At 36.2% G+C, this 13,624-nt stretch overlaps 1 protein-coding gene across 2 annotated transcripts in view; it reads left to right on the top strand.

The window, feature by feature from the left end:
- LOC135073718 (angiotensin-converting enzyme-like) overlaps nt 1-13,624 on the top strand; it is a 52,829-nt gene that overhangs the window by 975 nt on the left and 38,230 nt on the right. Inside the window, exon 1 of one of the 2 annotated variants that reach the window (XM_063967868.1) lies at nt 12,733-12,896. The exons of the other annotated variant lie outside the window; for it this stretch is intronic. Coding sequence (XP_063823938.1) covers nt 12,894-12,896 — 3 coding nt within the window. The 5' untranslated portion in view covers nt 12,733-12,893. Of the gene's footprint in view, nt 1-12,732; nt 12,897-13,624 lie in introns of those variants that run through there. 2 annotated transcript variants of the gene reach the window in all.

The raw sequence follows: 13,624 nt of genomic DNA, 5'->3' as shown, positions 1-13,624 counted from the left end.
ACAAGGACAAAAAGTAGACCGATTGTATTGTCATTGTTTTGCCTTCCATCTCTCTTCTCATCTTCTTTCGAAACCAACATTATTGCTTGAAAAAAATAAATAAAGTTTCTGAATCTGATAAGTCAGAGTAGGTAAGTCATTAAAATTTGACCTGCAGCTTGAGATTGGAATATGCTGCTTACTGATTTCATCTCTGCGATCTTTGACCCGGGTTCAAAATGCTACAACTACATACATACATACATGTTACTGGGAAGGTACCTACCTACCCTGAAAAAATGTGTAACGATTATTTACTTCCATTTGTTACTGCTATACAAAAGTGACTAGCAAATTGGGTGATTTCTAAAACAATACATTGACAGATGTTAGCCGGCGACAAACACGTTTGTTTATTTCGTTCGTTAATTTATTTCTAGCATCACAGTAAGCCTAGTTGGGCGGTTAATCAGTATGGACATTTATGAAAGAGCGCACATTACACCGATTTAGTATCGGCCGATTCTTCATACAAATTAGAAACAGGCCCAACTATCTGCCAACTAAAAATCGGTGGTCTGCGCCTAGGCTAAGTGTGGTCATGCAACAAATTGAGTATTGAGTCTATTTTAAAAATTGACCACTCACCACATATTGCCAATCTATTTTTTTTTTTCAATCGTCAGCTTCATTACCGAAGTTTGGCTTTGAAAGATAAAGTATTTTGAATACCCAGTCAATAATGTGCACTTTTAGAAAGTGCAGGTAGTTTCTCATTTGAAATAATAAAAATAAAACAATAATGGCGATCAATAAACGACTTGTAGCAATAAAATGGCGCTCGAAATAGTTGAGTTCCACACTTCGAATCTACTTTTTATGGCTTTATTAAGCCTAACATTGGTGCTCCGTTTAAACTAATTACTTTGGTCCACGATGTAGATAAATGGTGTTGTGTGGTGGGTAATCGGTATGCTGCCCGCGTTTTTCATTATCCGAAAAGAACATTCAGTGAGCGCTACTTTTTCCTGGAAAACTGCCTTTTTTCCTGGAAAAGTACTTTTTCCTGGAGAAAGATGGCGGGTGTTTGTAAGTCTGCTCTAATAGAATCTTGCAAAACAAGTTCTCGGCGATCACTGACACTATAAATATTATTCGTATGTGCTTATGAGATGTCTACAATAGTAAAATTTATTCTGTTTTCCCATCGTGATTTTCTTTATTGTGGCTTCAGTGTGTTATTATTTTGAATCTAAAATGTCTTTGAATAAAAAATATATTTTTGCTTTATCAAAAAGGGTAAAGGAGATTAATATGACACGCATCTTTTTGAGAAAATTAATAACCCACTGGCTTTTGCCCGCGGCTTCACCCGCGTGAAATTTCTTATGTCACAGATCGTCATAAATTATAGCCTATATGTTATTCTGGGTTATAAACAATAATACTGTAAAGTTTCATCAAAGAAAGTTTCATGAAAGAGTATCAAACATACAGACATCCAGACATCCAATTAGTAGGATTAGTAGGATTGTTTAAACATTAAGACGCAATTGAAAAGTTAGACTATGCAATACCACGGGGTAAACACCAAACCATGTAGGTACATGTACCTTTCTACAAATGAAAGATTTATTATAATCAGTCCAGTATTTACATAGATGATACCGTACAAACATATTTTTTTTTTATCTCTATACACATGCACGTATGCACGTAGCATCTTAATACCGTACAGTTTCCATGTATTTCCTCAAGCCTTGATGACAAACCTAAGTCCTTTATAACGTGACAGAACTACCAATGTGACTGCTGATTGTTTTCTTAATTACCTCCAACCAATGATATTATATAAAAACAAAAGCAGATATGTTATAAGCGCTCGCGCTGTGAATACTCAAATACGTCCCAATTGGGACGTCTTGTGTTTAGTCTTCGTGTGGCCTGCGTCGTGCGCAATCGCGTGCGTACCACACCGTAAGTTCCTGTGTTCTTACCAAAATAAATAAAAAATGCCATCGTGTGTGTTTCGAAAGTGTACCAATTATGACTCTAAAGTAAACAAAATACAAGGGATCTCTTACCACATGTGATTATGCAAAATTATTTAGTATTTATATTTTTAATTATTTATGCAAACAATCAAGACGCCATGCGCCATGTTCAAGTTAAGAAAGAGAAAGCGATCTTGTTTTGACGTTAGAGCGATAAGGATGCGTGCGCTGCGGACATAGATTAGTTAGTGCAGAATCGTTAAAACAATAGCTATCTCTTTCATTTGCGTGCTATTTCGTATCTTTTGTTTCACTTATCAGTTACATTTGTCAATGTGTGCAATTTGGAATAGCTCGGCACGGATTAAAATCGTAATTTCTATGAACGTAACATATCTATAGTTCTATAATAATCATTGCCTCCAACCGGTTAAATATACGAGGAAAGTGTCCCTCCGATACTTGAAAAACTATCGCGTGACGATGGACGGTTATTAATGAGTTAAAACACGTGATATGTACACGAGGTTTATCTCGTAGAAACGTTTTTACAAATAGCTAAACACTGTGACATATCGTTCGCCATGTGAATCGTCGTCATCATCATTTCAGCCACAGGACGTCCACTGCTGTACATAGGCCTCCCCCAATGACTTCAACATCGCACGGTTGGTAGCAGCCTGCATCCAGCGCCTTCCTTCTACCTTTGAATATGTGAAAAATGTGTAATCTGTTTATCTGGCGACTTTATTACATAGAAAACAGAGTTATTTTAACACAGACATGTATGACTATTCCTCCTCGCTGATCTGCTAGCCGAAATTTGATTCTATCACATAAAATCTTTAGCGCGCTTTTCCGACTAAAAACATTTTACATAGAAAGTGCCCGAATTGCCAAACTGAAGAGGCAGTGATGGGCGGGCGCACAAAAATAATCATTTTACTTAATAAAAAAATGCACGGAGAATTTCCATCCATATTTAAAGAAGCAGTGGCCGGGGCACCTAGCTCGTAACACTGTTAGCCGTTGGGTCAAAAAGTTCTCGAGTGGTGACCACAGACCGGAACGAGTAGTGTAGACAGGCCTCCCACTCGGTGGACCGATGATCTGGCGAAGGTCGTGGGATGCGCCTGGATGCGGGCAGCGCAGAACCGATCGTTACAAAAATCTCTGAAGAGTTGTCCCGAAGAGGACGTTTTTTGGTTTGAAATTTGAATTGGGCGAAATGATAGTTTCTCCAAACAACAAGCCACGATAGCCGAGCGGTGAAGGGGTCGGACTGGCCGACTCGTGATCCGGGGAACGCGGGTTCGGTCCCCGCCGCCGCTCGACTATTGTGGTGAGCTCACTCGTGACACAAGCATATTTAGCTTAGTACGAGGGGCTAACGGGAGTATTAGTAATTTGTGTAATATCAAATTACTAATAATCTTTTAAAAAAAAAAAACAAGACAGTTTATTCCATAATAATACTATTTCATCTGAGTCCATAATAGCCTATTAGGAACTTATCTGATGATAAACCACCATTTTTGGTTTCAATGATCTTAAAAAAAGTTTCAGGATATGTTGACCTTTTTGTTTTAAATAACTTTGGAAACAGTCAAAAACCTATTTACCTACATACGAGTAAAATACATAGAAAAACTTCAACTGTGTCAGTAAAATATGGATGCCTTTGTTCCGGTCACGGTCATTGGTAACTAAAACTACTCGTACGTGTACGTAAAGGAAAATATGTAAAACAAAATTGACGTGTCGCTATATTGTGATATTTTTTATACATCACATAGCAGGTATTTGACTGCAATCGCAACTGATGTTAAGTGAGATGCAGTCTTGGATGGTACATATCTGCCCCGTTAGTGCCTATTCACTCTCGCCTTGAAGAGGCCCGGATTATAATGGTCGGAAAAGACAGGAACAGGCACAAGGCAGTGAATTCCAGTCCCTAGCTGTTAAAAAGATAATTATGATGTTCAAAAATAACTGTTGCTTGTCACATTGCACCGTATCTCGTGCAGATTTAAGCCGGATTTGCAGTATTTACTTACACGTGTCGTGTTGTTGTTTGAAACATTATCTATCTTAGACGATACGCCATAAAAATCGTCGTAAAAATCTAGATAATCTAGATCTGCCAGTGAAAGTGCCATCAAAAGCTGTCCAGCTGTTTTGGAAATTAATTGGAAAAAGAAGGCAGATAACAAGACAGAATACATTTTGTAAAAAGCCATTACATATTTTGACTTTAGAAACATAATTAAAAATACAAGTATCCTACGAGATGTTAACGTTACGAAACAGCAGGATAGAATTAGTTCTGTACAAAATAATGATGATACATGAATGACTTTACAATTCCATACTATTTACCTACCTACTATGTAGTGTATTTAAAGTAGATTATTTAAACTTTTTTGTACCTTGATTATAACATAGGCCTGTGATTTTTGTCGTGTACATTTGTTCGAAACGTTCGTTTGTCTTTGTGTGATGTGACATTTTTGAGGCCTTCGCTTTATTTCAAGTTTAGGTACCTACTTAGAATTAGGCCATGATCTATTTTGGCTTCATTATCACCAGATATACAAAGATTATTTGGATAATGTGCCAGGGGTGTGCAATAAAACACCTTATTGACTTCCCTCTACCCATGGACTTCGCAGCTGCATAATCCCTAATACATAGTTTTTTCTTCCTAATTGCCTGTAATATGGGGCCACTATTATCTGAAAGCCATCAATTTACCACAATCTGTTGAAGAACAAACACAATAAATAAGTCTATTTAAATCCTAGGCCACTTAATTCTCAACTAGAAAAGCCACGACTTATAATCACAATAGATACGCATAACATAAAAAGTAGCAGTCACGGTTCCTGGAACAATGTAGGGCAGACACGCGCGCTGGGATCGAGTTACACTTCCCACTTCCCTCGATGCTTCTAGCAGTGACAGATGGGCGGATAAAATGCTGCTACTGGAATAATCCAATATTTATTTTTATGTTTTTAAGTTTGACCTGTCAAGACTATCGCGCACATCATAATCTAAGTAGGTACTCATCTCACTTTTAGTCGGTTAAGTAGTAACTTTCGTATTTAAATTATTCTTAAGTATTTATTTTTGGGAACGAGTTACACTTCCCACTTCTCTACTAGTGATGGATAAAATGCTGCTTCTGGAATAATCGTGTAGCAACATTTAAATGGTTATTGTGCATAAAGCGACTGGGATCAAGTAAATAAAAACGCTCATAAATTCGTCTTTTACAGTTTTTTTTAATGTCCTCCATTTGCTGCTACTATTTTTTTTTACAAAGGTTCGTGCTCGTGCCATTATTGATATGATGCTGATAAGTGCCACTTTCTTCATTTATCTTTCATCACCTATCATAAAATAGGCTATAGAAATATTCTTCGTTTAGATAGAGCATAGAGGAGATGAAGTAGAATCTCATAGAGTTTGCATCGTTTCCCAATTTTGAAAAAGTTGTATTTAAACTCGTTTTAAATCTCGTCACAAACCGAAGCGTCGTTTTACTCCCTCTGTTTGAGATACAGCGTTCGCGTGCTCGCGTAATTGGGCCTAATTTGTGCCGCTGCATCCGAGAACATCCTGTGCATGTGGGATTGGAAAGGGATTGTGATGTGGGCACCAATCTCGGCCAACACATCACTTTGTGTTGATAAATAAGCCTAACATTATGCTTCTTCTCAGCACTGGCCCATTTATTGTCCCGAAGCAGTGGTAGGGACGTGTAGAAGTGCTTTTTAAAAACCTACTGGCAAAAATAAAATGAGAATTATGAGTTTTTGAATTGAATTTCAGACTCCCACGGAAAGATATAAACGCGTGCGAGTTTCGGATTCAAGAAGCGAGATCTATCAACAGAAAACTATACTACGTTTTCCTGTGCCACAAAAAGTCTCTGTACTTTCTGACTGTGTCTGTCATTTTATAGGCAATAACTTTCGTATTATTAGTATTTATCTGGAGTTATGATTTTTCAAATGAAAAATTATTCGATTTCAAACTTCGATTTCTGCTCTATTTTTGCTTGTAGGCGACCTACATTTAATTTCATTATGAAAATAGTTTTTTAGAAAAATTCACGGATTTTTGTACACTACACCTTACACCTTGTAAACTCATCACATCAACGTCATAAACTTTAGTCGTTTATTTATCAAGTGACTACGACAGTGCCGATAAACACTGCAATCTTATGTGACTTCACGTTTATTTATTTTTGCAATAAACCACACCAACGTAGTGGACGTGATACTGAAATCAAATCAATGTGGGACAGCTGTTTGTTGTTCTAACAATATCGCGATACGTTCACAAACTGTGCACAACTGACGTAGCACCAGTAGACCCGTGATAGTCCCTGTCTACTATCATAATCACATGACTTTCCCTTGGGACAAATTTGACCTTCATGGTTGAGTTTTTATTGGCGGACAAGCTGCAGATCCTGGCTACACAGGAGTTGCAGCGGTGGGAACAAGAGGTGGGAATAGTCCCGTTATCATAATTACGAGCTTGTTATTGGACCATCACTGAAAAGTAAAGCTGTAAAACGATTGCCGAAGAACTTTATCGAGAAACTTCACTGATCACATCTCTTGGAAACCTATGAGCTATGGTGTTTGGTGAACCGAACATAGCATTTGAAATCCGTAGTAACTATGCTGGCTAGTTATTGTAATGCAGGTCATGTAGTTTCTACTGCAGGAGCTAGATTCTCTCTAAAATTAGAGGCAGATGGAGATTTAGGCCTACACTCTTCTTCTCTGTCTTTATTTAATTGTTCCCATTTGGTCAGGTTGCCATTTATGACGTCCATGTTAAAATTGGGAGTGGTTACCTCTCGGAACCACTCGGACTTCTAATACACCAAGTGAAGTATTAGAAAGCAAATCTACTGCCTGTACTTTCATTATGGCGGTACACAATAAATATTAACTGTTCTCTTTACGCCACGAAATGGCAGTTTTCTCTTACAAATTGGTTTTATGTCCCTTTTGTGTTTTCTATTGTAAATGACGTTATGTAAAGCAATGTTTAGTTGCAACACTAACCAAGGAAAATAATAAGTCAAATGCAAAGTGTGTTATAAAAATAAATTGAAGTTCGAGTAGATGGAGCCATTGGTGCGTGTGATTTGTTTAAAAAATAATTTGACAACTATATAAATAATATATTTTGAGTTCATGAAGGATCTTAATTGCTATCGTTTCGTAGGTAGGTAATTATTTATTTATTTGTTTAGTTGCATAACATACTTCAGATTATTAACAAAGTGTAGCAAAATTACAAAACTTAACATAATCTGTATTTAATTTTCTGCTTATTTTAAATAGATAGGATAATAATGCAATAACTATCCGTCATTGTGTAAATTCACAATAACACTTTTGTATAGCTTTTTTAATAAAAACCAAGCAACGCAGTAACACTTCAGTTTTATTATCCCAGTAAAATCTTTATCTAAACCCGTCTAAACCAGATAATAAAAGAAAAATCTGCAAATCCCAAAGAAAAGTACGTGACCAAACACTGCTTTCCCATTTTATGAGTACACTAAGATTCTGTGTTGGTAAACAAAACAATGTCTTTGTTTTTTGTTTTTCTATTTGCACCACTTTGTTTTCGTGAAGATTCGCTCGTTCTGCCACTCGACCTATTCTTTATTTAGGGGTTCTTTCATGGTAAACAGGGTTGGTTGTTTACATAAGAATGGGGGTTCTTTCGAAAACTTTTACTTTGGGTAAATAAGTTAAAATAGAAGCTTATTAACACAATAAAGAGGCTTTTCGTTGTGCGAAAAGAGACCTTTTTGAATTTGTTATGGGTCTAAAATATCTTCTCTCTGCATGACATTTTTCTAAATGTCTAATCTAAATTATACTACAGTCATCATTCAGGCGCTAGATGGCTACCTACCCACAAGACCCACATGTTTCAATTACAGATTCTGAAAATACTGACCGATTTTTCAGGCGCTGTTTCCCCTCAGCAATTTCTCACATCATGGTTCCTAATAAACAATGTTAGGGTTCATGTTAAGAAGATTAAATAGCTTCTCTTGTCTCTTCAATCATTCAGAACTAACTTTAAACTTTTTCCCCTAAATTGAATTACCTACTTACAAAGTTACAACATAAGGTACGATAATAAACTGATACTTTCCTTCATAAATATGCGTAAATCTAACGAGGGCAAAGCCCGCATACTTATAAAATAGTAGTTACATAAAATATGTATAAAGCATACAAAACAATGCCCAGCCCCATTCAGCTGTTTTCATCAAGCTATTGTAATTTCCTCATTTTCTCTGCAGATTGGTCATTAACGCCATTAATAAGTTGATAATACGTGTCGCATTCAAATCACAGGTCACAACGTTTTCTGAAATGACTTATTCAACAAATCTATACTTACTGCTAAGCTGAAGAGTTTGTTTGTATGCTTGAACGTGCTAATCTCAGGAAAAAAAATTGTGTTGGATAGGCTGTACATAAATAATATCACCCTTGAGCCAATAAGGGCGGAGCAGTAAAGAAAAATGTTGCAAAAACGGGAAATATCATTCAAACTATTATCACGCATACGAAGTCGCGCACGCATAATTAATTTATATGTATGTATGAAGTGCATATTATTATGATGATAGTATGATTGGAAGCTGTTAAAGTATACAAAACAAACACATTCACATGGCTTTATGTGTTACGATGATGCCATAAACGTAAAACAAAGACGTCATTATGAGATTAACAATACGAATTGTAATTAACAATTGACACAAGTGGCTGTACTCGCATTAGAGCTACCACACATCGTGGCAAGAGTCAAGTGTTACAGAACTAATTGTGAAACAAAACAACCTAAATTAATATTGATCCATCAAAGATCTTAACGATGGTAGTTGATGTAGTAAATAGTTTGGGTACAGTAGCTGTACTACTACGAGTACTACTTTACCCAAACTAAGCATTACCATATCACAGATGTACTTTAAATACGTGTACTTGTACTTACCTTACACAGGAATTAATTATGTAGCAATCATCATCATCATTTTCAGCCATAGGACGTCCACTGCTGAACATAGGCCTCCCCCAATGATTTCCACAATGGCCGGTTGGTGGCGGCCTGCATCCAGCGCCTTCCCGTTACCTTTATGAGGTCCTCAGTTCACCTTGTGGACTATGTAGTATGTGTATGTAGCAATACTAGATAATAATATGTTTTTGTAAACAAAGGTGGCACGTCCACCTACAAGGTGGACCGACGACATCGTAAAGGTAGCAGGGAAGCGCTGGACGCAGGCCGCTACCAATCGATCAACATGGAAAGCATTGGGGGAGGCCTATGTTATGTTCATTAGTGGACGTCCTATGGCTGAAATGATGATGATGATGAAACAAAGTTTTAAATTTTATTATGCATTCAACCTGCGGCCTTTTTCGTAGTAGTTCGTAGTAGTTTTCGATATTTTTCGTAGCAATGGTCGAACGTCCTACTCGTTTGTTTAAAATCGAACTGTAACACAAAATTGAGGTACTTGTTAGTAGAACTTAGCTTTTTCAGCTAGTACCTACTATTAAAGTCTGAGTCTGAGAAAGACCCGAATGACGAGTATCCAGTTAAATTAACAAGTAGATACTTGGCGATACTAATATAATGTTTTTTACAAGTAAGGCGTAGGCTGTAACAAGTTCAAACTACCTTAGAAGCTGCTTTTCTGGTGGAAAGCACTGTAATGAGTCTCGATTGACCACGTAGGTTGTATTCAATAGTTTTAGGCTGAGTTGCACCACCCCACTTATCTGTAACTATTTTTTGTATGGAGTTTGACAGACTTTTGAAGTTTGTTATACTTAGATAAAGAACGATGGTGCAACCCAGCTTTAATGTGTAATGTGTATTATTTAAAAAACTTTCTTTTCCTCTGTCCATGACTTCATTAAGCGCAATAAATACACCAAACTATGAAACTATACCATATTGCTCACTCACGTGGAATTGCATCGTGTTGACAATACAGCATACAGCCGCCACAGTCCGAGTAATTTGGCGCTAGTACGTGTCGCACAATAGTTATTGTCCAGCAAATGATTATGTTCCAATCGAGTGATGAAAATAATAGTTATTTTCGTCACTGATTCTGAAACTTAAGTCACAGAGTGGTTTTTGTTTTTGATAGTGTAAAAATTTTGATTTAATTAAATCTGAGGTGAAAAACTGGGCACAATAATTTTAGAGAGTAGTTTTAAAAGTTACGATTTTGCTTTTTCTTTGCTAAAGCTGATTTTTCAGGACAAAAAAGTTGGCTAGTTAGGAAGGCATTAATTTCCATATTACATTATGCACTTCTGTTCTGTGTTGAAATTGAAATAACTCACACCTAATTATTCTGATGAATAAAACCAAAAAAAAAAAACTTTTAGTTTATGTTAATTTTTGGACAGCGATAAGTAATTAATTATTCTATAAAAAGCTCGGTTTGCAAAATATTAAAGTTTAAAGAGCCAATTTTTGTTCGAGTAGGGCGTCCCCCCCCTCTAAAAACTAAACTGTTGGCTTGAAAAATCTGGAAAAATTCATAATAAAATTCTTATTTTCATGAACTTTCAAGGACAACTTAAAGTAATTGCTTGCTTCTGAAATATATTGTGTGAACGAACAACTACGGAACCCTACACTACACTGCGCGTGCCACGACACGCACTTGGCAAATTTTTTTTAACTACTTTTGAAGTCGGTGAAAATAATAGTGCTGCTGAATAGCGTCATCTATGGCTATTTTATTTACCTCCATCTTACTAAGTTTATAGTACTTCGTTTCGCGTATCACTCATAGATGGCGTTATATCTGTATCTGTTAGCAATAGAGAAACAATTTTAATATTTTGTACAGTTAAACCTGTGGTTAAACACACAATTTACAGCAGCTTCTGAGGTAGGTATTCCTTTTCAAACTAAGGTACTTACTTACTTTCATGGAACTCAGTATTATGGGAAATCGAACTTAGAGTAGAGAGGGTTAAACGTCTCAACCACTGGACATTGGGCTTAGAAATTAACGCCCGTATTCACAAACGATGCTTGCTTGTGAAGCAGGAAAACGAACGCACAGAGTTGAATCGAGCTCTATGATTGGTTCGTGTGTCACCCTGTGCGTCCACGCGCACTGTGAGACCTCATAGTAATGTTTGTGAATACGGGCGTAAGACTACTAAATAATAAAACGTTGAAACTCGTTGGTTGAAACTTAAAAATTCTGACTTTGAGACAGTGCAATTGAAATTGGCACCTGACAATTTGGCAAGTTAACCAATTTAGGTTCGCATGATGAGCAAGTAAACTTATTTAACGGTTAACGAAACTACGGGTCAGTGACGCGGTACAAGGAACGCAGGGAGATATCATCGTAAACACTGTATCTTATGGAGTCGTAATAAGAGCTAGTTTTCCATAAAAATTTAGAGTCAGGTGTGCTGTTTTTTGAGATGCGATCTGAATATGGGTCTTATGTATTCTCGTATTAAGATTTTTGTTTTATTTGTCAAATGACGTCATTACTAAAATTATACACAATAACTGGCAGCATTACCATTATGTATTATGTGGCTTTACAATTTTATTATTGTCCTACTAAAAAACTTACATTGGATAACAGTTGGATTTTTCATTAAATATTTGACAAGACCGCTATAATTATATTTCTCAAGCTTTTAATTGTTATTTATTAACTCATACTCGAACTAAATGGTAAAGAAAAATACATGAGGTGTATGGCGTTGCCCTTTTATTTCAGGGAATAAACACTGCAACTCGATTCATACATTGTTCGTTTTCATTCCTTTTTTGCCAATATCTCGCTTACACCCTGTATATTAATTAATATTATTTTGTCATAAATTCATCATCATCATCATCTCAGCCATAGGACGTCCACTACTGAACCAATGCTTTCCATGTTTCCCGGTTGGTAGCGGCCTGCGTCCAGCGTTTTCCTGCTACCTTTACGATGTCATAAATTAGTTCAATTTAAAGGTGCAAGTACACAGAGCGACACAAACTAAAACATTTTCAGCAGAACACGTTTAGGTCGGATGGTTGCAAACTAATAACCTCTATAGTCGGTACTGCGTGGGAACTACTTGACATTATGCCGGTGCTGCATACGGTCAATGAGTGTGCGTTATTTGTTTTATTTATTAAAAAAAGTTTGCTTAAAACATAAATAAAACTGAAAAGGGCAATATTTTAAAAATAAATCATCAAAAAACAGTTTAAAAATCTGTAAATGTTTTTGAATTGTTTGTTTTTCTATGTTTGGTGAAGAAGCTCTCTGCTATCTTCAGCCTGATTAATACTTTCCATCAGGAGTTTTGGTAAAAAATATTATTATAATATGTATATTTAGGTGTTTAACTAAAGGGCAACTAACTCTCTGCAAGGGCATAGATAATCTTAAGTTCCAACTTAATTCGACCCCTTGCCATTGTATTTTTAGTGTTTGACAAATGTAGAGTTCATTTTTTTTTACTTTATGAAGCATAATTCTTAAGAACCACTGCATCTTAATGTATTTTGCATTCTAAAGAATCAAAGATCTTAATATTTCCGCGTATTTAGGGAAATCCCTACTAATTTCAAAGTCCAATTAAAGAGCGCACTCGAAACCGTCGCACGCGCATCGTGTTCCTCCATTCACTCAGTACGGTTTCTTTTTCGTCGCGTACCTGACGTCCGTTATGGTCTAAAGTATAGTGCACAAATTATCATGCCCATATTAATACACAGATCTTTTTATATGAATGTCGGTTTTTTAAAGTGACGTCTTATGTTATTTTTACTCTGTGATGTATAGTCAACTCTAAATGAATTGAACCAATGGTAAGTGTAGTGATGATTTCAGAACGTGTTTATTATTTTTAGTGGTTCTGTATGTAAATGATGTCCGTGTGAGATTTGGCCGAATTAAACCTGTTGGAACTTGGAACTTTCACTCGGTATGTAAACTCGTTTGTTTGTAGAGACACTTTTTTGTGTATTTAGTTATGTTTTGGTGCAGTGACTGAGAAATTGTTTAAAAAAGCTCTATTAACTTTTTTTTTAAATATGAAGTTTGCTTCAAAAAATGTTGAAAACTTATTATAGAGTCTACTTTAATCAATAAAAATTTCACATAGAACCTATTGAATAACGCATAATAATTAATAACAGGTTATCTATACATTATGTATTAGTTAGTGCTAGTGCACACTAACTATAATAAGGTTTATGATTGATTTCGTCCAGTCGCTCTAATAGCATTTTCCTTGCATATTCTTTTACTAGCTTTCCGCCTGCGGCTTCGCCCGCGTGGAATTTTGTCTGTCACAGAAAAACTTTATCGCGCGCGTCCCTGTTTCAAAAACCGGGATAAAAACTATCCTATGTTCTTTCCCGGGACTCAAACTATCTCTATGCCAAATTTCATCAAAATCGGTTGCGAGGTTTAAGCGGGAAAGCGTAACAGACAGACAGACAGACAGACAGACAGACAGACAGACAGAGTTACTTTCGCATTTATAATATTAGTTGGGATTTATTTTTTTCAAAAAAATCCGAAAAATTTTCAA

The sequence above is a fragment of the Ostrinia nubilalis genome, chromosome 8 (genome assembly GCF_963855985.1).
Source record: "Ostrinia nubilalis chromosome 8, ilOstNubi1.1, whole genome shotgun sequence".
Classification (NCBI taxonomy): Eukaryota; Metazoa; Arthropoda; class Insecta; order Lepidoptera; family Crambidae; genus Ostrinia; species Ostrinia nubilalis.
This window is presented reverse-complemented; position numbering and strand designations above follow the sequence as displayed.